The 22,442-nt window shown below is 33.9% G+C and overlaps 1 protein-coding gene and 1 pseudogene across 1 annotated transcript; both read right to left on the bottom strand.

The window, feature by feature from the left end:
• Positions 1-424: 424 nt before the first annotated feature.
• Positions 425-932, bottom strand: LOC114296307 (putative sugar phosphate/phosphate translocator At1g12500). The gene is made up of 2 exons (XM_028240612.2): positions 738-932; positions 425-583 (listed from the first exon to the last, which is right to left on the bottom strand). Exons 1-2 carry the CDS (start codon positions 930-932, stop codon positions 425-427), a joined length of 354 nt encoding a protein of 117 aa, XP_028096413.2.
• An 8,862-nt stretch (positions 933-9,794) lies between these two features.
• On the bottom strand, positions 9,795-10,412 carry LOC145802850 (putative sugar phosphate/phosphate translocator At1g12500 pseudogene; annotated as a pseudogene).
• Positions 10,413-22,442: the final 12,030 nt, after the last annotated feature.

The following is a 22,442-nucleotide window of genomic DNA, read 5'->3' on the forward strand; positions in this document are numbered from 1 at the left end:
GTGTAACCTGATTGACATTCAACACACATAAAGTGAATTGGAGCTATAAGAGATCTTAATTAACGGCCTCAATGATGTACAATTCAGCATTAATTATGGCTCCAATTCACTCATATGACCATTCTGGTCAGAAAAAAGAAAGTAAAATTGCATGATAACAGAGGACACAGAGGCAGAGAGAAGAAGAATCAGTTCTTTCTTTGTGTACTAAAAAAATACATCAAACAATACATAAAGTTATACACAGGGGAAGCTAAAACAGGAAATTTTTTCTTTTTTCCTCTTAATTCTTAAACCACCCCTTTGCCCTATCCCATCATGATCATTCTCTATAAAATCGAATCGTTGAAATTTTCCCCATTCGATCTGTATCAAAAGTAAACATCAAATTAAAGAAAAAGAATCGTACCCTTGTGGTCGGCCATCAATGAGCTATAGCTTTAGATCTCTTCTTTGCTTCGCTGTACAGTACAACACCCATCATCGTTACTCCAAACCCCGTCATCCCCATCACCGTCACCGGATTCCTAAATATCAAAACCGACACCACTGCTGCCACCGCCGCTTTTGCATTCCCCAACACCTGCAACGGAGGTGGCTCAACCATTAGGCATAGTCGCCTAAGGCCCACAAACAAAATTCAATGTTTTTTTTATTTTTTTATTGTGGCTTAGTTAAACAACGCCACATTTTGGTGTTAAGCGTAAGGCCTCCAAAAACCTTCAACTGCCACTGACCTGCAACGTCAGCGCACTCGTATGCTTCGTCACCAAGAAATTCGTCAAGTTCACCAAATAGGCCACGGTCGCATTCCCAATCAACAAAAACACAATGAACGAATCGTTCCTCGATTTCTCAATCGTAATCGCAAGCACATTCCCTTCAATGTAGAGTGTAAATGGAAGTAAAATCAACGCTGCCATTGGAGCCATGTAGAGAAGTAGATTCATAGAATGTAGTTTCTCGGCTTCGGAGGTTAAGAGTAGGCCTTGAACCACTGATTTCAGGGCTCGACCGGATGTGGAGCCGATGCATACGAGGAAGCCGAAGAGATGGAACAGAGGCTCGCTGTTGCTGGCTAATACGATTCCGAAAACTACCGGTACCAGAGCGAGGTAGACCTTGTTTGGGAATTCATGATTTAAAATTCAGATTAAAATTTAACATTTGAAAATTTGAATTATGACAAATTAAACCAATAATCCTTACACTATATTGCTGTGTCATTTTAATTTCAATTGACTTTATTTTAATGCTTAATTTTAAATTTCTGTAGACTAAAAAAAACACGGAATATGCAGCGGATTAAAATGATCAGATCATACCTTCTTGATGATAGAACCTTCTTGGATAAATCACGTGCTTCCAGGAAACTTCTTGATGAACCAACCCAGCAGTGGAGTGATATCACAGATGGAATATCACCCACACTAACCACAGTGTCAAAGACTTGATCGTTGTGTTTTTGGGAGAGAGTCAGAATGTGGGTAGAAAAAACAGACTACGTTGTTTTTTTTCTTTTTCTCAGATTACCCATAACCATATCAGATATTTAATATATTTTAATATCTATCCATATCAGTTAAGATACAGATAATATCTAATATATATTATATCTATCTTTATCAGTTCAAACTGATAACGTCTGTTTCAAGAGTGGTTATCCTAAATAGGTTTGATTTCAAAATCAAAACCTATTTGGATAAGGATCAAATGTTAAATTTAAATGGTCATGCCACATGGGCGCCCATTACTAACATCTCCCACTCGCACATGAGTTGGCATGACACTGCCACATCTCTATCTCAATCTCCCCAAAAACGAACAATCTCATACTAGCCAATGCACCGTGCGACCGCTGAGAACACCTGCAAGTGGGAGCTCTATACTAGAAACTCAACATGAGTCAGCATAGAGACATCAACCCAAAAAAAGAACAGAAATAGTGTCTCATGTACCCAGACCCATCTAGCTACATCAGTCCAAAAACATCTCTAATCCCTCAAAGAGCATGTTTGACTCTCCTAGGTCCCGCATTATATTCACACCCAATCAGCATCCTATAAAGAGCGATGTGAGTTGTCGACAGTGAATATAGAGCAGAGATGTAGAACTAGATGATCTTCCCTTCACCCTCATATCATTCAATTTGAAATTGACCGCTTTCCCAGTAATGTCCCTTAAAGCCGAATCATACATGACCGCAGGCAACATACCAAAGTAGCTGAACATCAACTCCTCATCTTATGACATAGTCAAAGGTCACAAAAAGGCACAAAGTGAAGTCATTTAGGAAAAAATGACTTTTAGGACTCACACGGTGAAGAAGCAGGGATCCATTCTTTCACCTCGCTAACGGGTCGATAAGCACATGCAGTATGAATGCATGTTATAGTGGAGTTACTCTTCTAAAGAGTGATGTTAAACTCACACACCATACAGATCTTAGTCTAGTCGCTCTTAAGCGCACGAGTCGCTTCCTAGCGTCTAACTCGAATTCTCTATTTGCTCGCCTCTCAGGCATCAAATGAGATCTCGCATCTGGCTATCCATAACAGACATATCATGGAAAAGTGGGTACTCTCATATCCATGGCCGGTCTCTAACAAGACCTCATCTTGGCTCCAACCAAGGCGACATAGCTAGTGGATAATTTTAGCTTCTAGTCTCATCCTTACTCGCTACCCAGCGCTAAGGGCGATTGCTCGTGTGAGTGAGCCAATCTTGCCTGCTAACATCAATTTAATTGTTTTGTGTATGCTAATTCACAAACCATTACTAAAAGTAGTAAACATAAATGTGTGATAGAAACAAGTATGAATACTAATGGCATTAATATCCCCAAAAAAAAGAGTTCAACTGAATACACATAAAAAATCACCACCTACATAGTCCTAAAGCCCTAACATGAGTAAGATAAACATCTCTAGCAATGGGCTTAGTCAAAGGGTCCGCAACCATGCGACTTGTAGGGATGTGCTCCAGGATCACTTCTTTCTGCGCCAAAATATCTCTGATAAAATTGAACCTCACATCAATGTGTTTGGTTCTGCCATGGTATTTAGGATCCTTAGCGTAAGCGAGTGCAGCCATGCTGTCACAATGGATAGTCACAGGATCTGAAGTGTGTGTGACAACATCCAAATGCTGAAGGAATCTCCTCAACCACACGGCTTCCTGAACGGCAGATGAACAAGCCACAAACTCAGCCTCCATGGTCGATAAGGCGATGCAGGATTGCTTCTTACTGCTCCAAGAAATAGCACCATCGCTAAGCATGAAAGCATATCCTGAAGTAGACTTACGCTCATCTAGGTCTCCTCCCCAGTCAGCATCACAATAGCCAACTAGATGTAGATCTGAACTCTGGTAGCAAAGTGTGTAATCTGCAGTTCCTCTAAGATATCGTAATATCCTCTTAACTGCTTTCCAATGAGCTGGTCCTGGGTTGGATTGGTAACGACTCACCAATCCGACTGCATAACAAATGTCAGGACGTGTACACATCATAGCATACATCAAGCTTCCAACAGCATTTGCATAGGGAACACGGGCCATCTTTTCATTTTCTTCTTGAGTCTTAGGACCCATATCAAGGCTTAGGCTCTCGCCTTTTGTAACAGGAGTGTCAATGGGTTTGCAGCTCTGCATCTGGAACCGCTCTAGAATAGTCTTAATGTAAGTCTCTTGAGACAAACCAAGAAGTCTCCTAGAGCGATCCCTGAGGATCTTAACACCGAGCACATAGCTCGCCTCACCCATGTCCTTCATTTCAAATGTAGAGAACAACCACATTTTAGTGGCGACAATCATCTCCTTGTCATTTCCAGCCAATAATATGTCATCTACATATAATGACAATATCAGAAAAATATCCTTGGACCGCTTAACGTACACACAGTGATCTTCATCAATCATCGTAAACCCATTTGAAATAATGGCTCGATGAAATCTCAGATTCCACTGTCTGGATGATTGCTTTAAGCCATAAATAGATCGTTGAAGCTTGCAAACTTTGCGCTCCTGACCTACTGCCACAAAGCCTTCTGGTTGATCCATATAGATCTCTTCATCCAATTCTCCATTGAGAAATGCAGTTTTAACGTCCATCTGATATAGCTCTAAGTCCAACTGAGCTACTATGGCCAGGATTAGGCGAATAGAGGCAAACCTTACAACTGGTGAAAAAGTTTCCTCATAGTCCACACCCTCTCGTTGGGTGTAACCTTTCGCCACTAGGCGAGCCTTATACCTTTCTATGGAACCATCCGCCTTGCGCTTGATTTTGAGAACCCATTTGTTCCCAATAGTCTTGCGCCCTAGCGGCAAATCAACCAAGTCCCAGACATGATTTTTCTTCATAGACTCTATTTCTTCTTCCATTGCAGTACTCCATTCTTTACTAGCAGGGGATGAGAGAGCCTCTTTGAGATTCTTAGGCTCCATCTCATCACTCGGAGCAATCATGAATGCTTCCCCTTCAATCTCAAAACGACGACGGGGTATAGCTCCACGTTTGCTTCTACGTAGCTGAGAATCCTCATCCATTGGATCCAATCCATGGGTAAGTAGATCGCTCCCACTGTCCCTAGGAGCTTGAGGAATTATTTCCTCATTCTCTACTAAGCTACTAGGTGCGCCTTCAAGTAGATCCTCCATCTCGTAGAATTCTACTTCTCTAGTTACCTCACCTCTGCTAGGGAAATCCTCCTCTAGGAAATCCACATCTCGCGACTCAATTTCAGTCACACTTCCATCCGGATGCTCCCCAACAAACACATAGCCCTTAGAATGCTCACTATAGCGAATGAAGATACACTTCTTTCCTCTAGGGCCCAACTTCCCAAACTTATGAGAAGCGTTGTGTATGTAAGCTGCCGAACCCCAAGGCCGCAAATTGCCCAAATCAGGCTTTTTGCCAGTCCACATCTCATATGGGGTGGAAGGAACTGATTTGGAGGGCACACGGTTAAGGACGTAGGCAGCAGTCAACAAAGCATCTCCCCAATAAGAAATTGGAAGATTAGCTTGCGCCATCATTGATCTAACCATGTCAAGCAATGTGCGATTCCTTCTCTCCGCTACACCATTTTGTTGCGGAGTCCTAGGAATTGTCAATTGCCTGATAACTCCTTTTTCCTCACAGAGCACTTTAAATTGCTCAGATAGATACTCACGTCCTCGGTCAGTCCTTAGAGCTTTAATGCTCTTGTCTAATTGATTCTCAACCTCATTAACATACCGTCTAAAGCAATCCAATGCTTCTGACTTGTGAGAAATCAGATAGACATGACCAAAACGTGTGCAATCATCTATAAATGTGATGAAATAGGGGGCTCCATGCCTTGCCCTCACATTCATTGGTCCACATATATCAGAATGAATAAGTTGCAATGGGATAGATGCCCTTATGGCTTTCCCAAATGGTTTTCTTGTTGCCTTTCCAGCAAGACAGTGCTCACAAGTAGGCAAAGTGACTCTAGCGAGTGGGCCTAAAAGACCTTCTCTAGCCAATCTAGTCATCCTGTCTTGCCCTATGTGGCCTAATCTAGCATGCCATCTCATAGAATCATTATCACAAAAAGATGCAATATTAGAAATAGAGCCATTGGCATTTTTATTGATACTAGAATCATCCACATCCAAAACTAAAAAACCATCTGAAAGATAACCAAAACCATAAAAAATTGTTCCCAAATAAATGCTAACACCATTATTCTCAAAACAAAAGCTAAAACCAAGGCTCATCATGCTAATAACTGAAACTAAGTTTCGCCGAATATCCGGAGCATAAAGAACATCATGAAGATACAAGGTGCGCCCTCGTCGCATTTCCAGCTTGAATGTGCCTATGCCAAGCACCTCCACACTGGACTCGTTCCCCATGTAAACTTTTCTGCTCCCAGCAGGTACTCGACGATACTCAACGAACCCTACTCTGTCCCTCGCGATGTGGTCTGTTGCTCCGGAGTCTACAACCCAAAAATGAGGAGAATGAGCAATTAATGCTTGACTAGACACAAAGCATTGAATGCGAGAAATTAAGTAAGGGAGTACCTTCTTCTGCTCAGGGCAATCCCGAGCGAAGTGTCCTTCTTTGTTACAGTTAAAGCATGTCAATTTAGCCTTTGCCTTCTTACCACCTCTCTTGCCCCTACGCTTGAAATTTCTAGCGCCATTGGGCTTAAGCGCAGCCGCTGCTTGCTTCTTGGGGGCACCTTTTGCTTTTCCACGTTTGAACTGAGAAGTCCTACGTGAGCTTGACTCAACCACCATAGCAGAACCATCAGACTTAGCCGCCTCAAGGCGCTCAGCCTCTAGCTCCAAATGACGCGATATGTCTTCGAATGTTTTCACACTCTCATTATGCATCATGTTCTGCTTCATCTGCTCCCAAGAATTTGGCAGAGAGCGTATCACAGCCTGTACTTGCTGCTCTTGAGTCAAATTATGCCCAGCAGCCGCAAGCTCACGTATCATGGCTGACATGACTCTCAAATGCTGCTTCATCGAGTGATGCGCCCTTTTCTGATATGAGTCAAACTTCATAGTCAGCCCACGTAGCTTTGCCAAAGAGGTAATACCAAACTTTTGCTTGAGAGCTTCCCACATCTCAAATGCAGTCGGGCAATGCTCAAACTCACTAATCAAGTCGTTGTGCATGCTGCTCAACATAGTAAAGCGCGCACACCGATCTTTGTTACGCCAAGTCTGAAAGGCTTCAAGATCACGACGATGTTGAGCTGTATTGCCCTGCTCTGGCTCAACCATCACTTGTTCAAGTGTGGTCAACACTTCTTGCTCATTGAGGAGGTATTGGATCTTACGGCGCCATATGTCGTAATTGTCGCCATCCAATTTCTCTCCCTTAGTTAAGTCTGCCACCACTGACTTAGCAGCCATTTCTACATACAGAGTAAATAAAAATGCGCAGGGGATATTAATGATAGCAACACAAAACAAAATATTTTGCAGCAAAAAAGAATCTAAATTAAATAATGATAATTTTACACATGTCTCAAGATCGAAAATTTGCTATGCTCGTAATCATCTCTTGCGCCTCTAGTGATAATTATCAAAATTTAATTTCATTCCATGCGCAAAAAATAATCAAACAATCTCCCACTATTTATGGCATATACAAAGCATGATAAATTCCATACAATAGCATCTCAATATAAATTTGCAAACAACTCATGCTATATTTATTTAATGATGGAATTCAAATAAATAAATAAATAAATAATCATGCTTTAATTGCAACATATTAAAAAAAACAAAAAAAAAAATGTATTTAATATGCAGATTATGCCATAATTAAAGTGTACATCATTTTTGAAATTTTCTGGAATTTTCTGAAATTTTCTGGAATTTCAAATAACTAATTAAACACACATAAAATTAGAAATAAAAAATCCAGAAACTAGTAAACAGAAACAATATTCAGATTATGCCATAATTAAAATGTACATTGTTCTGAAATATTCTGAAATTTTTCTGAAATATTCTGGAATTTTAAATGACTAATAAATACACATAAAATTAGAAATAAAAAATCCAGAAACTGATAAAATGAGACAATATTACCAGTAATCCAGAAACTAGTAAACAGAAACAATATTCAGATTATGCCATAATTAAAATGTACATTGTTCTGAAATATTCTGAAATTTTTCTGAAATATTCTGGAATTTTAAATGACTAATAAATACACATAAAATTAGAAATAAAAAATCCAGAAACTGATAAAATGAGACAATATTACCAGTAAATAATAAAACCTTTCAGAAGTCTACAATAAATATTTCAGCCCCAGAAAATTATTTATACAATACCAGAATCATTTTAAAGCATAAAAAATGAATTATTAACACAGGAAAAATAATTTATATTTTCTGAAAATTTTCAAAATTTTACAGAATGTAGAAAAATTAATTCTGAGTCTAACAGTATAAGCCACGCATAAAACAAATATGTAATGAATTAATTATGATCATTTAACGCAGTTCAGAATTAAAAACAAAACAAACAGTGCCTAATCGCCAGCAGCCAAGCCAGCCGAGGAAAACGGCGCGGCTCAGCACGCGGCTCGGCTCGAGGCTCGGCTCACGGCTCGGCTCACGGCTCAGCGCGCGGCTCGGCTCGCGGCTCGGCTCGCGGCTCAGCGTGCGGCTCGGCTCGCGGCTCAGCGCGCGGCTCGGCTCGCGGCTCAGCCCACGGCGCGCGTGCGTGGCGCGGAGGGCCCGCGCGTGACTGCGCCGCTGACGCGCGCGTGAGAGCGCGTGCAAGCGCGTCGGGTGAGCAGCTGGCGCGTGGAGGCGCGTGGCTGCGCGTGGAGGCGCGTGGAAACGGTCCACTGCGTCAGGTGGCGCGTGTAGGCCACGCGCCGCCTTCCAGGGTGTTTTCTGGTCCGATTTTCGTACTGCCGGACTCCTTTTTTCCAAATAAAACTATTTATGATATGAAAAAAAGGCATTAATGAACATAAAAAAAAATTTTTATGCTCCTAATCAGAAAAAATTTTTTTTCTACAAATATTCATGTGTATAATATATACATATTCATATAAAAGTATACACATGAGGAAAACACGAAAATATCCATTAACAGGCTCTGATACCAATGTAGACTAAAAAAAACACGGAATATGCAGCGGATTAAAATGATCAGATCATACCTTCTTGATGATAGAACCTTCTTGGATAAATCACGTGCTTCCAGGAAACTTCTTGATGAACCAACCCAGCAGTGGAGTGATATCACAGATGGAATATCACCCACACTAACCACAGTGTCAAAGACTTGATCGTTGTGTTTTTGGGAGAGAGTCAGAATGTGGGTAGAAAAAACAGACTACGTTGTTTTTTTTCTTTTTCTCAGATTACCCATAACCATATCAGATATTTAATATATTTTAATATCTATCCATATCAGTTAAGATACAGATAATATCTAATATATATTATATCTATCTTTATCAGTTCAAACTGATAACGTCTGTTTCAAGAGTGGTTATCCTAAATAGGTTTGATTTCAAAATCAAAACCTATTTGGATAAGGATCAAATGTTAAATTTAAATGGTCATGCCACATGGGCGCCCATTACTAACAATTTCAAATTAATTTAATCCAATAAGTCGTTAGATTTTTTGACATTAAATTTCACTTAAAGTTAAATCATTAAACTGATTAAATTTAGAATTTTGATTCTAAAAATAACTACCATACTACTCTTCATTTTTTATTAATTAAAATACGAAAAAAAAATTATATTCTTTATTTTACTTAACTAATTTTTCCTACTTTTATTTTATATTATTTACATAAATTAATTTATTTGGGAATTCATGATTTAAAATTTAGATTAAAATTTAAAATTTAAAATTTTGAATTATGACAAATTAAACCGATAATCATTACACTATAGCTGTGTCATTTTAGTTTCCATAATTTTAATTGATTTTATTTTAATTCTTAATTTTAAATTTTGCATTAATTTAATCCAATAAATAGTTAAGTTTTTTGACATACAATTGCACTTAAAGTTAAATAATTAAACTGATCAAATTTACAATTTTGATTCTAAAAATAACTACCATGCTACTCTTCATTTTTTACTAATTAAAGTGTGAAAAAAAATTATATTCATTATTTTACTTAATTAATTTTTTATCGCTACTTTTATTTTATATTATTCACATAAATTAATTTAAAGAATCAAGATTCTTCAATCTTATTTTAACTAGTAGTAAAAAATTATTATAATGGCTAACGAGTTCCTTTTTAAAGAGCTGTTAAAACTGTTGTAAAAATATGAGATTATTCATTGAAAAGATCAAATTTATGATTCAATTAATAGTGTAATTTGCTTTTGGAATTATGAATTGAAATACCTGGGGGGACTCTTTCTTGAAAGTGATGAGGAAGGCGAAGATGGCAGTGAAGAAAGGAGTGGTGGAGCCAATGGCTTGGTTGAAGGAGACAGGTAGGTAGCGAAGAGAGATGTTGCCGGAGACGACGGAGAAGCAGAAAATGGCGGAGAGAGCGAAGATTTTGAAGAACTGGCGATGAGATAAGATTTGCTGGAAAGGAACAATCTCGAGCCAATTAATGGCGGCGAAGCTGTATACGGCGCAGGATAGCATGTGGAGCATGGTAAGGAAGATTGGGTACTTGTAACCGTAGATGCTGAGGAGGTACTTGTTGAGTAAAAGAACTCCGATGTTGGAGAAGTACCATGATAAGACGATCACAGCCGTTAATATGTTTGGTGAGAGGATTGATCCAATGTGGCTGTTGTTGCGTACGCCGTCTGTGGGTGTCGCCGGAATGTCGAGGACTTGGTCCGCCGCCGATGAGTCGAGCCGAGGGTTGCTGCCCCGCCGTGTGGTCCATGATTGTGCTTCCACCATGGGCAGAATTGGAACTGAAGGTTCAATTTTCTCTCTCTATATTGGCAGTGAGTGAATGAATGAATGGGTAGAGAAAGAGAGGGTTTTTAGATCTGAGGGAGTGAAGTGTGAAGTCGTGTGTGTTTGGGGGTTGAGAGAGGGTGGAGATGTAAGCGGAGGGTGGTTGATTAGATTTGAAGGAGATGAGGGATTGTGAGACGTTGGATGGGAATGGGGAAGAAGAACAATTGGATTCCTCGGGAAGGAAGCCTGATGGTAAGTCAGAGACTGTCGGTGGTGAATCGTGTCGGAATTACCACGTCTGATTTACAGTTGAAAGCAACCCACCTGTGTTTTTATTTCAGCCTCCGTTTGGGAAGTGGGTTGGCTTTTTGGCTTTTTGGCTTTTTTAGCTATTTTAGCCTGGGCTAAAAAGTTTGGTTTGGAAAGGACTTTTTGATTTTTTGACTTTTTTGACTTTTTTTGTGAGAGAAGAATGTAATGATTATGGGTTGAATGTGATATTTTGTTTTTTGTGGCTAAAATAGCCTATTTTGTTTTTTGTGGCTAAAATAGCCAAAAAAGCCCCGTTTAACTCTTGCCAAACGGAGGCTCAGTTTCTTAATTCAGTTTTTTTTTTTTTTTTTTTTTTTTTTTTTTTTTTTTTAGGACTAATTAATTCAGTTTTTTTTATAAATTACGATTAATTATAAAAATAATTGGCTTCAATTTAAATATTAAAATTTTAATTTTGACAAATTAAATTTTACAATTTTATCGGTGTTTCAATCTAATCCTTCCGTCGTATTAAATTAACGAAAATTTGGGTAGAATTTCAGTTTCAAACCTATTTGTTCAAACACTTATATCTTCTTTCTTGTAATTCCGTTTCGCCCCATTTTTGTATCGTGAAATTCACCTTATGTCCTAATTTTCATTCCACTCTTCATACGCCTTACTCCACATCTTTTTACTTGCTGTCGAAGCTCCGAAAATTGGCCAAAAGATTTTTCTCTCTTTGGAAAAAAATTTCAGATTCAAATTCACATATTTAAGCACTTGTATTTCCCTCGTCGTAACTCCATTTCACCTCATTTTCGCGTCGTTAGATTCAGCTTATGGCCTAATTTTTATTTCACTCCTCATATACACCTCTTTTTGCATGCTGTTGGAGCTCTGAAAGTTGACCAAAAATAAGATTTCTCTCTCTTTTTTGGGGGGGTTTTTTCTTGCTACTATTGCAACATTATTCTTGGCAGTGGAGATGCAATGGATTATGCTTGATTAGAAACTAAGGCACACCAATATGTTCACCAACCCATTTGGTTTTTGATTTGTATGTGTAGTTGTATACCTATCAATTCTTGACGACACTGCCATCATTACCACCACCACCACCACCACCTCATTTTGCAGATAATAATGATGAAGCAGCAGCAGCAGCAGCAAGCTAGGAGGAGCAGCCGTGGAGGAGGAGGAAAAAGAAACAAAAAAAAGAAGAGAAAAAACTTATTTTTGGCCAATTTTCGGAGATCCAACGACATGCAAAAAGAGAAGAAATAGGCATATGAGGGGTGGAATAAAAATTAGGCCATGAGTTGAATCTAATAACGCAAAAATGAAGTAAAATAGAGTTACAACGAGAAAGATACAAGTGCTTGAATATGTGGATTTGAATTTGAAAATTTTGCCTAAAGAGAAAATAATCGTATTTTTGACCAACTTTCGGAGCTCCGATGGCAAGTAAAAAGATGTGGAACAATGCGTATGAAGAGTGGAATGAAAACTACGCCATGAAGTGAATCCAACGATGCAAAAATAAGACAAATCGAAGTTACGACGAGGGAGATATAAGCGTTTGAACATGTGGGATTGAATTTGAAATTATGCCCAGATTTTCGTTAGTTTAATATGAAGGAAATGTACGAAGGGTTTATATTGAAATACGAATAAAACTTTAGGGTTTAATTTGTCGAAATTGAAATTCTACGGTTTAAATTGAAAGACACGCGAAACTCTAGGATTTTTTTTCTGTAATTAATCCTAGAAATTAAGTTTTTTATTTTTTGTGTTTTTTGTTTTTAGCGAATATTTTTAAAATTTTAAGTAATTCTTTTACTTTTTTAGATACACCTTATTTAGATGTATCCAAAAAAAATTGGGAAAAAAAATTTAAAAATTAATAATTACACAAAAATATAAAAAATGTACTAATTTTTTTTTTTTTTTTGTTGTATTTTTGTATTTTTGGTATTTACGTTGTGTTTGGTTGGAGAATTTGGGAAGGGATTTATAAAGGAAAAGAGAAAAAGTGTGTGAAATTAGGTGAAATATAGGTATATTTTATTCACATTTCTCTTAATTTTTCCCTTTCGCTTTCTAAATCCCTCCTCAAATCCCCTAACCAAACATAACATTAGTGAATTTTTAAAAGATTTTTTTACAAATATTATACTTTTTAAGTATATTTATGTTAGGTGTGTCTAAAAATTAATAAAATTATTCAAAATATTAAAAAAATTCAATAAAAAAAATATGAAAAATGAAAAAGTAAAATTATTTTAAAAGTGAATTCTAAAAACTGAAACTAAACAAAGCGAGTAATTTTTTCAACGAGAGACCTCTATTTTATGACAATTTTTACATTCTTTTGTCTAAATTTTAGGAAAAATTCGATGTTGATTTTTGGACAATATTGTGTCTCAATTTATTGATTGAAATTTTGAAATTCAATTTTTTTTGTTAAAATTTTAAGACATCATTTAACTAATATGAAGTAATGAATAATATGGAGTAGACCCCCAAATAACGTCTCCAATTCCAGAGGCGCTTTTTGTGGAGATATTATTTCATGGTCTTAGGACATTGCCCATCGGTGTGTTTAGTTTAAGTTTTTTGGATTAAATTTTTTGAAAATTAAGTTTTTTTTTATTTTTCGTGTTTTTTGTTTTTAGTGAATATTTTTAAAATTGTAAACATTTTTTTTAGTTTTTTAGATGCACCTTACTTAGATGTACCTAAAAAGTAAAAAATTTGTGAAAAAATATTTTTAAAAATTATTAAATAGATAAAAATACAAAAAATATACTGAATTCTCGTATTTTTTTTTTATATTTTTGGTATTTAGTGAATTTTTAAAAGGTTTTTTTCATAATTTTTTTTACTTTCTAGGTATATTTATGTTAGTCATATCTAAAAATAAAAAAAAATTATTAAAATATTAAAAAAAATTATTAAAAATAAAAAAACACGAAAAATAAGAAAATAAATTTTTTTGAAAACTATTTTCAAAAAAAACGAAACCAAACAAGCTGAATGGTATCGCATGAGACATTGCCAATGGTATTGCATGAGTTGGTGGACAAATAGGGTCTATGATTGTGTGTTGAATAATAAGAAGTTAGAGAAGACATAGTATTTAGTGATTGATAAGAACATCGTTACCAAGTGATGCCACTAGAGTGAAAATTCAGATTAATTATAATACTAATGACATGATATCACCACCATACAATAAAACTATATGATCAATTCAACAACGGTTTGCCATATATACATAAAAGATAAAAAAAATATAAACTAATTAAATGATGGATGCCAATAACTTGATACCACGGTTATACTGGTGTTTTTTTTTTTTTTTTTTGGTGCCCTTGGACTACCAAATCACTATTTTTTCGTTTTTGTAGGTGTTTTTCTTTTTCGTTTTTTGAAAATATTTTTATTTTTTTCTTCCAAAATGTGTTGAATTTTTAGTCAAAATTGCTTTGACACGAAATGTTTTATTTGGTTTGATCTCTCATAATTTTTTTTAAAAAAATTATAAAAAAAAAAGTTTTAAACTTTATTAATTTAAATTTAATTTAATTTATTTATTTTTAATTTAGAAAGAGGCTTCTCTTTCGTCCACATAATGGACTGGATCGTGATGTGGGGCCCGCGGGGCCCGCTACAGGTACTTTTTGTTAATTCGAATCATTCTATGTGTAAAACTCGCCGAATACTTCATACTTATAAAAAATCACGTTAATTGGATATCGATAACTTCTTGATCGAAACATATTTTTATTAATGATAAATATGATTTTAAAAATAAATTATTAACAAAAATGTGTTCCGATCAACGAATTACTGATATTCAATCAATGCGATTTTGACAGGCATGAAATATTCGAAGAATTCTATACATTAAATAATTCAAATTATCAAAATGAGACCTATAATAAATCCATTGTACGGTCTCGAGAGAAAACTATCCCTTAATTTAAACTAGTGGTAATTCGTGCTATGCACGGCATGTAAAAAAATTAATAATATACTTTAATACAAAATAATATAAATAGTTAAATTTTTGTATGCCAATTATGAAAACAAAGAAAATTGAAATTTACAATTTAAGTCCCACAATTTTATCACAATTTATTTATTATTTTTTAATTTGTCACAAATTTAATTATGTAACTTTGAACCCCCTTGCTAGAATTGTAAACTTAGGTGAGCTCAACCCAAGCAATTTGAGTCGAGCTTAAAATTTTTTAAAGATTGAACAATATAATTTTTAATTAAGTGAGAACCTATACAGAAATTTAAAAATTTAAATTAAATTTGAGTGGACTTGGGCAGAAACACCAAATAACCTGAGCAACCAAAAAGAAATTATATGTATAAATATATAAATTGTTTGCTAATTTATTTTTTTAAATACTAAATAAAATTAATTAAAAGTTTAATATTAATGAGCAAAAGAAAAAGCAATATTCTTAAGATTTTTAATAGAATTTTTCTTGAAAATATTTTAAAAATACACTTTTTAAAAATAGATCATCGAATAAAGAGTTGTTTAAGAAGTGCCATATTAGTCCACTTTTTTTATCTTTTTATCTTTTTTGGGTCAAATCACATCTCTATTTTTTTACACATTTTTTAGTAAAAAATATATTTAATTATCTTTTTTAAGTCACATCATATCTCTACTTTTCTGTACATATTTTCGTAAAAAGTTAAAAAAATATACTTGTTTGGCACTTCCAAACTACCACATTAAAAAAATTTACTTTTTATAATGGCATAAATAATTTAAATATGATTTTTTAGAAATTCTTTTTAATTTAAAAATTACAATAAAATACTAAATAGAATAAAACAAATTTCTTACAAAATAAAAATACTTGAATAAAAAAAAGGTAAGAAGAAAATTTAATATGGTATTTTCATTTAATCTAAAAATAATTCTAGATGAATAATAAATTATCACCTTTAACTTTGTTTTTTTTAAATGAAAAAAATTATAACGAACTATCACTTTTAATAATAAAAAAAAATTAACGTTTCTTTCTTATTTGTAACTTTTTAACAATTTGAGCCAAAACTATCTTTATTCTTTATTTTAATTTTTTTAATTGACAATTGAGATAAAAAATAAATAATAAAAATCTAACAAAATTCACCATGTTTGGTAAGTACTAAAAAAGTTATGTTTTGTTCTTTTATTAAAAAAAAAAAATATATTAAAAAAATATTATTGTTCAAGTCCTTATAGTTTAGAAATATATAATTTTTTAAAAAAAATTTAAAAGAAAAAAAGAAAAAAAAATTAATAGCGATTAATAATTTGAACACATGTATTTAAAACAAATTATATTTAGACCAATAATATTATGATACATCATTATGACACATGTGAATATTGATCTCATTCTAATTTTTTTTTAAAAAATGAGTAGTTTTACTCATATAAAGAGAATCTTATATTCTCATCCCATTTAGTAAAGAACCTTGTGAGAATTTCAATGTCTCATACTAATTTTTTTTATTTTAAATAATTAAGAAAATCTCTATTGACTAGTTTTTATTTGATAATCCTATATCGAGAAAAAAAGAAAAAAAAAAAGAGTTATTTTACTCATATAAAGTGAATCTTATACTCTAATCTCATTTAATATTATAGTGTTATGCATGTTTCAATTCAATCTTATACTCTGACCAATTATTTCTTCTATCCAAAAATCTTAACCATCATATATTATACTTTTTCCAAGTTATTCATGTCTTTTCGCCCTATAAATATTACATTCATAAAACGATGAAACTCATTATTTTTTAACTTTCTTTTTATGAGACAAATTGAAAATTAGTTTATATTTAATTTATTGTATTATTTAAATAGACTTTTTTATCCTTTAGGTACACCATTTTTTCTTATTCTCTAGGACCATTTTTTTGTTTTTGTTTTTGTATTTCATATTTTGTGTGTCATTTCTCTCTCCTCTCTACCAACCATTATATGTTTTTTATTTATAACTATTTTTTGTTGGTGAACATTGTTTTACTGGAATTTTTATACTAAAATGGCGTAATAGGGTTATTTGTATAATAAAAAACATGTCACTAATTATAAAGTAATAGATCAAAATTCAAACAAAATCATTATTAATAAGTTTTTTGTATTGATTTTATGTTTGTATATCATTACTTTCTTTAAAAAAAATTACTTTTAATATTTTTTTTGATATCATGATATGTGTTAATTGACAGTTGATGCAGAGTGTTACTTCAAAGGCATATAATAGCTTTTCAAAGCTATAAAAAGAAAATTTTTATTTTTATTAATTTTTTCAAAACTATTAAAGGTGTTGTAGTCAATTGTTTAATTATTTATCTTTAATTTTTGCAGCTTCTCTATTCCTTTATAGTACGTCTCTCTTTACCCCTTTGTGAGTTCATATGTTTTGTGGGAGCACATTTTGTGAATGACAGCACGTGGCCGAGGCGACGCCGACGTGTCAGCCAGAGTGCCATGTGGCTTGGTCATGTGCGAGATAATCTTGGCTAGGCCGAGGTTATCTTTAGAGATACTAGAGTCCGAGATGAACAGATAAGGAACAAGACTCCTAGAATGGGGGAGGACCTTGGTCTGGATAAAGATAAAGCTCTTAGGGAATTTATCTCTATCTGGCTGGGAGTCCAAGATGAGCATTGAGCAAGAGTCCATTGAAGCTAGGTTTCTACAAGGGTCAGGTTAGTGCTAGCTATAAAAGGAAGGCACCCTCGTTAGGTTGAGGTATGGTTTTATGCTCTGTCTAGTGAGTTAAGTACTATTGGCTATCTTTGAGAGATAATTACTAATTTGGTCGTTGGAGTGCCCCGGTTGGACGAACCACCACCGGATTCTTATCTTTCTATGTCAAGTTGTTCGAGCTTAATCTATTCTGCCGGTGCTCACCTACTGAGTTTCCCTGTTTGGTTGTGTGGTCAAAAATCAACACCCATATGTTTTTAGAAAAAAAAAATCATATGTAATTTAAAATTTTGAATCTTTTTATATAGAAAGTTAAAAAATAAATTTTGGAATTTAAAATATAGCTATATAAAATCATATCCTTTTAAATATAGCTATATTTATAATTAATTTTAATCTATCTATTACGTATCCTTATTTATATTATTATATAAATAAAAATTTTGTACGATAATTGAAATTTAAAGTCCTAATCTATTTTTTTTCAAAATTTTAAATTGTTAAAATGCTTATGGTGCAATATCATTAATTTCTTCCTATTATAAATTTTATTTTAAATCTTATAAGATTTGTTCAATGACTAATATTCAATTTTTGTAAAAAATTACAATATGTTCCTTCCAAAAGTTAATATAGCAAGTATACAAAATCATATTTTAAGACTCCAAATTATTAATATTTTTGTTTATTTTTATTTTTTGTTTTAAATAAGTATGTTAAAGTATAAATAAATATCCAAATAAAATCATACTTATTAATAAATATGGCATTAGTTTTAATTGTAATCACATCTTTTTAAAGTCTTTATTCATTTTTTAACTTTTTTTTTGATATTTTAAATTACATGTTACGATAATTCTTTCTTACTCATTAAGTTTTTAAAATTTCTTTAATTATTTCCCTTTCAAAAATCAATATAACAATTTTTTAAAATTCATATATTTTTATTCTAAAATAGTGAAGTATTAGAACTATGTTATTTTTTTTTATAACAAAGCACAATTTTAATTGTTAATTGTCAATACAACAATTTTAATCTATCCATACTATATATTATAGTAAAAGAACATTTGAAACAAAACTCTTAAACTTATATTTATATATATATATATAAATTATTTACGAGAGATAAAAGACAAAAATTAAATATAATTATTATATTTTTAGTAAATAATATATTATTTTATTTTGTGCATAGTACGGTTGACATACTGGTATATAAATAGATAAATAGATACATTCTATATAATATGGGAAGAAGGTTTTTTAAATTTGTTCTACGTGGCAAGAAATTGTCTTAGAAATACATTTGTAACCAACGGTTCAGATCAATCCTAATCAAAATCTAAGGGCCAAATTGTAACGATCTAGAATTTTTCCCTCCGCTCGAGCGGGAGAGTTGACGCTCGAGCGGACTTGAGAGGCTCCCAACATTTTTGCAGTTTGTCAGAAATTCTGAGAGTTATGAATTCCCGCTCGAGCATAGGAGTGGTTGCTCGAGCAGACGAATTTGTTGGTTTGCACGCTCGAGCGGTCTGCCTGGTTGAGTTTGAATTTCCGAGCCTAGTGAGATTTTTTTTGACCTTTTATTATATTGTTTGGAGCCTTCCCATTTTATTTTGGGACGTTGATCAAAGTGGTAATATGATGGTAAAGTAAGGATGAGCCAATAATTTAATTTGGGTAATTTTTCCTACGAATAGCAGTCACTCTTTTGCCCTTTTCTTTTTCCACACGTAGAATTTGGATGTGAGGCTAGAATCATTGAAAAGTTTGTTTCCGGGGCTTCAATTTGGACACAAGAACGACCTAAAACGGAGTTCGGATGAGTGAGTTACGCCTGTTTGAAGTTTTGGAATCTGTGTTGGAAACATGTACGCTCAAGCGGGAAAAGAGACGTTCGAGTGGACTGCGCGAATTCAGCGACTTAAAAAGTGATTTTCTAGATCATTCCTTACACTTTCTTTTTCCCTCTTCCTTCCTCTCATCCTAGGTCCGAAAACCTAGCCCTCAAAACTTTGATTTCATCCATTTTTACCAACAAATCCACCATGGATCTTGCATCAAGGATGAAGAATAAGAGAAGATCAACATTTTCAATCGATTGGATTTTGAATTTTGCAAAGGATTCTTCTTGGAGCCTTGATTTCTTGCTTGATTTTTGAGGTAGGAGTCCTAGTTCTTCTTCAATACTTGCATTAATAGATAGATTTGTGGTATTTTGATTATATAAATACAAAATCTCCATTTTTGAGCATATAGTGTACATCATGAGATTTGGGGGTTTAGGGTTTGAAGTGGTGGGGGTTCAATTGTTGGGTTAATAGGGTGGATTATGAACCTTAGGTGTATAATCAAAGGGAAAATTGGATTTAAAAGTAGTGGTGTGAGAAGTTTCAATTTTCTTGAAATTCTTGTTTTTTCTTGAAAATCCTAAGTTGATTCATGATGACAATTAATGATTTTGCCCAAATTGAAAGTAGAATCATGAAATTGAGGTATTGAAATATATATATACAAGTTTAATTGAATTTTGGAAGTATTTGAAAATTATGTTGAAAATTAGCAATTGAACATTTATTATGGATATTGTAAATCATGCTATGATATGAAATGAAATTTGAGAAAAAGGATTTGTTAATGATATGGATGACACGAGCCTTGGGATGAAATGGAAATTTAAGAGTTCACCTTGAATTATGTCGAATTATATTTAGTGGTGTTGAGTTGAATCATGTTGAATAGTGTTGATTATGTTGAATTGTGGTGATTATGTTGAATAGTGTTGATTATGTTGAAACGTGTCGGTTATGTTGAACTGTGTTGAATCATGGTGAGTTTGGTTGTGTTGGGTTGTGTTGAGTTTGAATTGTGTTGTGTTGGGTTGTGTTGAGTTTGAGTGATGCTGGGTTGGGGTGTGTTGAGTTTGGGTTGAGTTGTGTTGGGTGGTGTTGTGTTGGTATCTGCACGGGAAGTTAAAAAATAGTTTTTCGGTGCCCATGACCGTCCGTATAACAGTTGGGAAATGTGGGGGATGGTTTTAAAAAATTGAAGAAAAAGGTTTTTGGGGGTCCACGTCCCGTCGTATAGTAGTCGGCAAATGTGGGGGTGATTTTGGATTAAAGGTGCCTAATTGCCCTGTCTAGGCTTATCGCTGGACGAATGTGGGAAAATGTTTTTGGGTGTCCACACAGTCCCGCCGTATAGTAGCCGACGAAAGTGGAAAAATAATTTTTGGGTGTCCACACAGTCCTGCCGTATTGTAGCTGGCAAAAGTGAAAAAACGGATGGTTTTAGAAAATGTTTTGGGTGCCCATATCCCGCCGTATAGTAGCCGGCAAATGTGGGGGATGGTTTTAAAAAGTTGAAAATTGGTTTTTGGAAAAATATGATTTTTGGAAGAAAATGGCTTTTGAGAAAATGTTTTTTGGGAGTTTACTTCCCGCCGTATAGTAACCGACGAAAGGTGGAAAGTGTTATGAATTGGGTGCCCGCTGTCCCGCCGTAGTAAGTCGACAAAATGTGGATTGTGTTGAGATATGTGTTGAGTAGTGTGTTGAGTTGATGATGTTATTTGTGACTTGTGATGAATTTGTGAAATTGCATATTGATGTGTAATTTGGTTTAAAGAGGAAAGGTGCATAGACATTCTTTGTAAAGAATGGAAACCAAAAATGGGTAAGAGGATTATGGACTGGTGATGGTAAACTTAATGAAGTAATTGTGGCAATAAAGATAAATGTTGTTCTGTAAATAAATTAGGGAACTTGAATTTGAATTTATAGAGTTCTAAATAAATATAATGAGTAGAAAGGAAGAATGAAAGACAACGAGGAATATGTAAAATAGAAATTAAATAAGAAATATTTTGGGAATTGGTTAATAATTTGTAAATGATGTTGTTTCTCAAATATGTTTGTTTCACAAAGATCTATGATTTTCTAAAGTTAAGAGATGATTTTAATGGCTGAAGGTTTTTCTTAAAAGTGTTTAAATAGTTTTTAAGAAAAAGGCACTTACTTATGATATTTTGAAATTGTACACTGTCAGCCTACTATATGGTATCACCCTGCATACATGAACATTTCTATCTGTGTGTTAGTTATTGATTGAGAACTATGAGATTCCTACTGGGCATTAGTGTTCACCCCCGTTGTTTTTATTTTTTCACAGGAAGAAAGTGTGGATTTTGTGATTGAAAAGTTAAGAAGTCCATGTGTCTTTTATATGTAATTTCATTGTAGATGTAATGGATCCCGTATTTGTATTTTATCTATTTGTAGCTTCACAGTAAGAGATTGGCAGGTATTGTTGTCATTGTAATGTTCATTGAGAGAGAGAAAACATGTATCATTGTTTTTCTATTACTCAAGGGTAATGGATGTTTGTAAAAAAAAAATGGACATAATTTAAAGGCTTTGGTAATGTTTCCGAGTAATTAAAATTTGGGGCGTGACAACAAATACATAACATTGTCTGCCTTTTTGAATTCTTGCTCATGAGTACCAAACACACCTCCCTATCTTTCTCTCACAGACATCCTCCTCCTTTCTCTCTCTCTCTCTCTCTTATCCTCATTTCCTTCTCTCTGGTTTTGTTTCAGTCTCTCTTTCTCTCTCTCTGTCTTTTTAATCTATCTATACTATATATTATAGTAAAAGAACATTTGAAACAAAACTCTTAAACTTATATATATATAATTTTATTTATGAGAGATAAAAGACAAAAATTAAATATAATTATTATATTTTTAGTAAATAATATACTATTTTATCCTGTGCATAGCACGGGTGACATGCTAGTGTATAGATAGATAAATAGATATATTCTATATAATATGGGAAGAAGATTTTTTAAATTTGTTCTACGTGGCAAGAAATTGTCTTCGAAATACATTTATAACCAACGGTTCAGATCAATCCTAATCAAAATCTAAGGGCTAAATACATAACATTGTCTGCCTTTTTGAATTCTTGCTCATGAGTACCAAACACACCTCCCTATCTTTCTCTTACAGACGTCCTCCTCCTTTT

Source organism: Camellia sinensis, chromosome 11 (assembly GCF_055761805.1).
Source record: "Camellia sinensis isolate YWXY chromosome 11, ASM5576180v1, whole genome shotgun sequence".
NCBI classification, from domain to species: domain Eukaryota; kingdom Viridiplantae; phylum Streptophyta; class Magnoliopsida; order Ericales; family Theaceae; genus Camellia; species Camellia sinensis.

Bases quoted from the DNA above. Each gene is read 5' to 3' on its own strand.
- LOC114296307 (XM_028240612.2), bottom strand. From the start codon at position 932: ATGGCTCCAATGGCAGCGTTGATTTTACTTCCATTTACACTCTACATT. The intron at 584-737 runs GTCAGTGGCAGT...CCTCCGTTGCAG, and splicing joins CGAGTGCGCTGACGTTGCAG to GTGTTGGGGAATGCAAAAGC.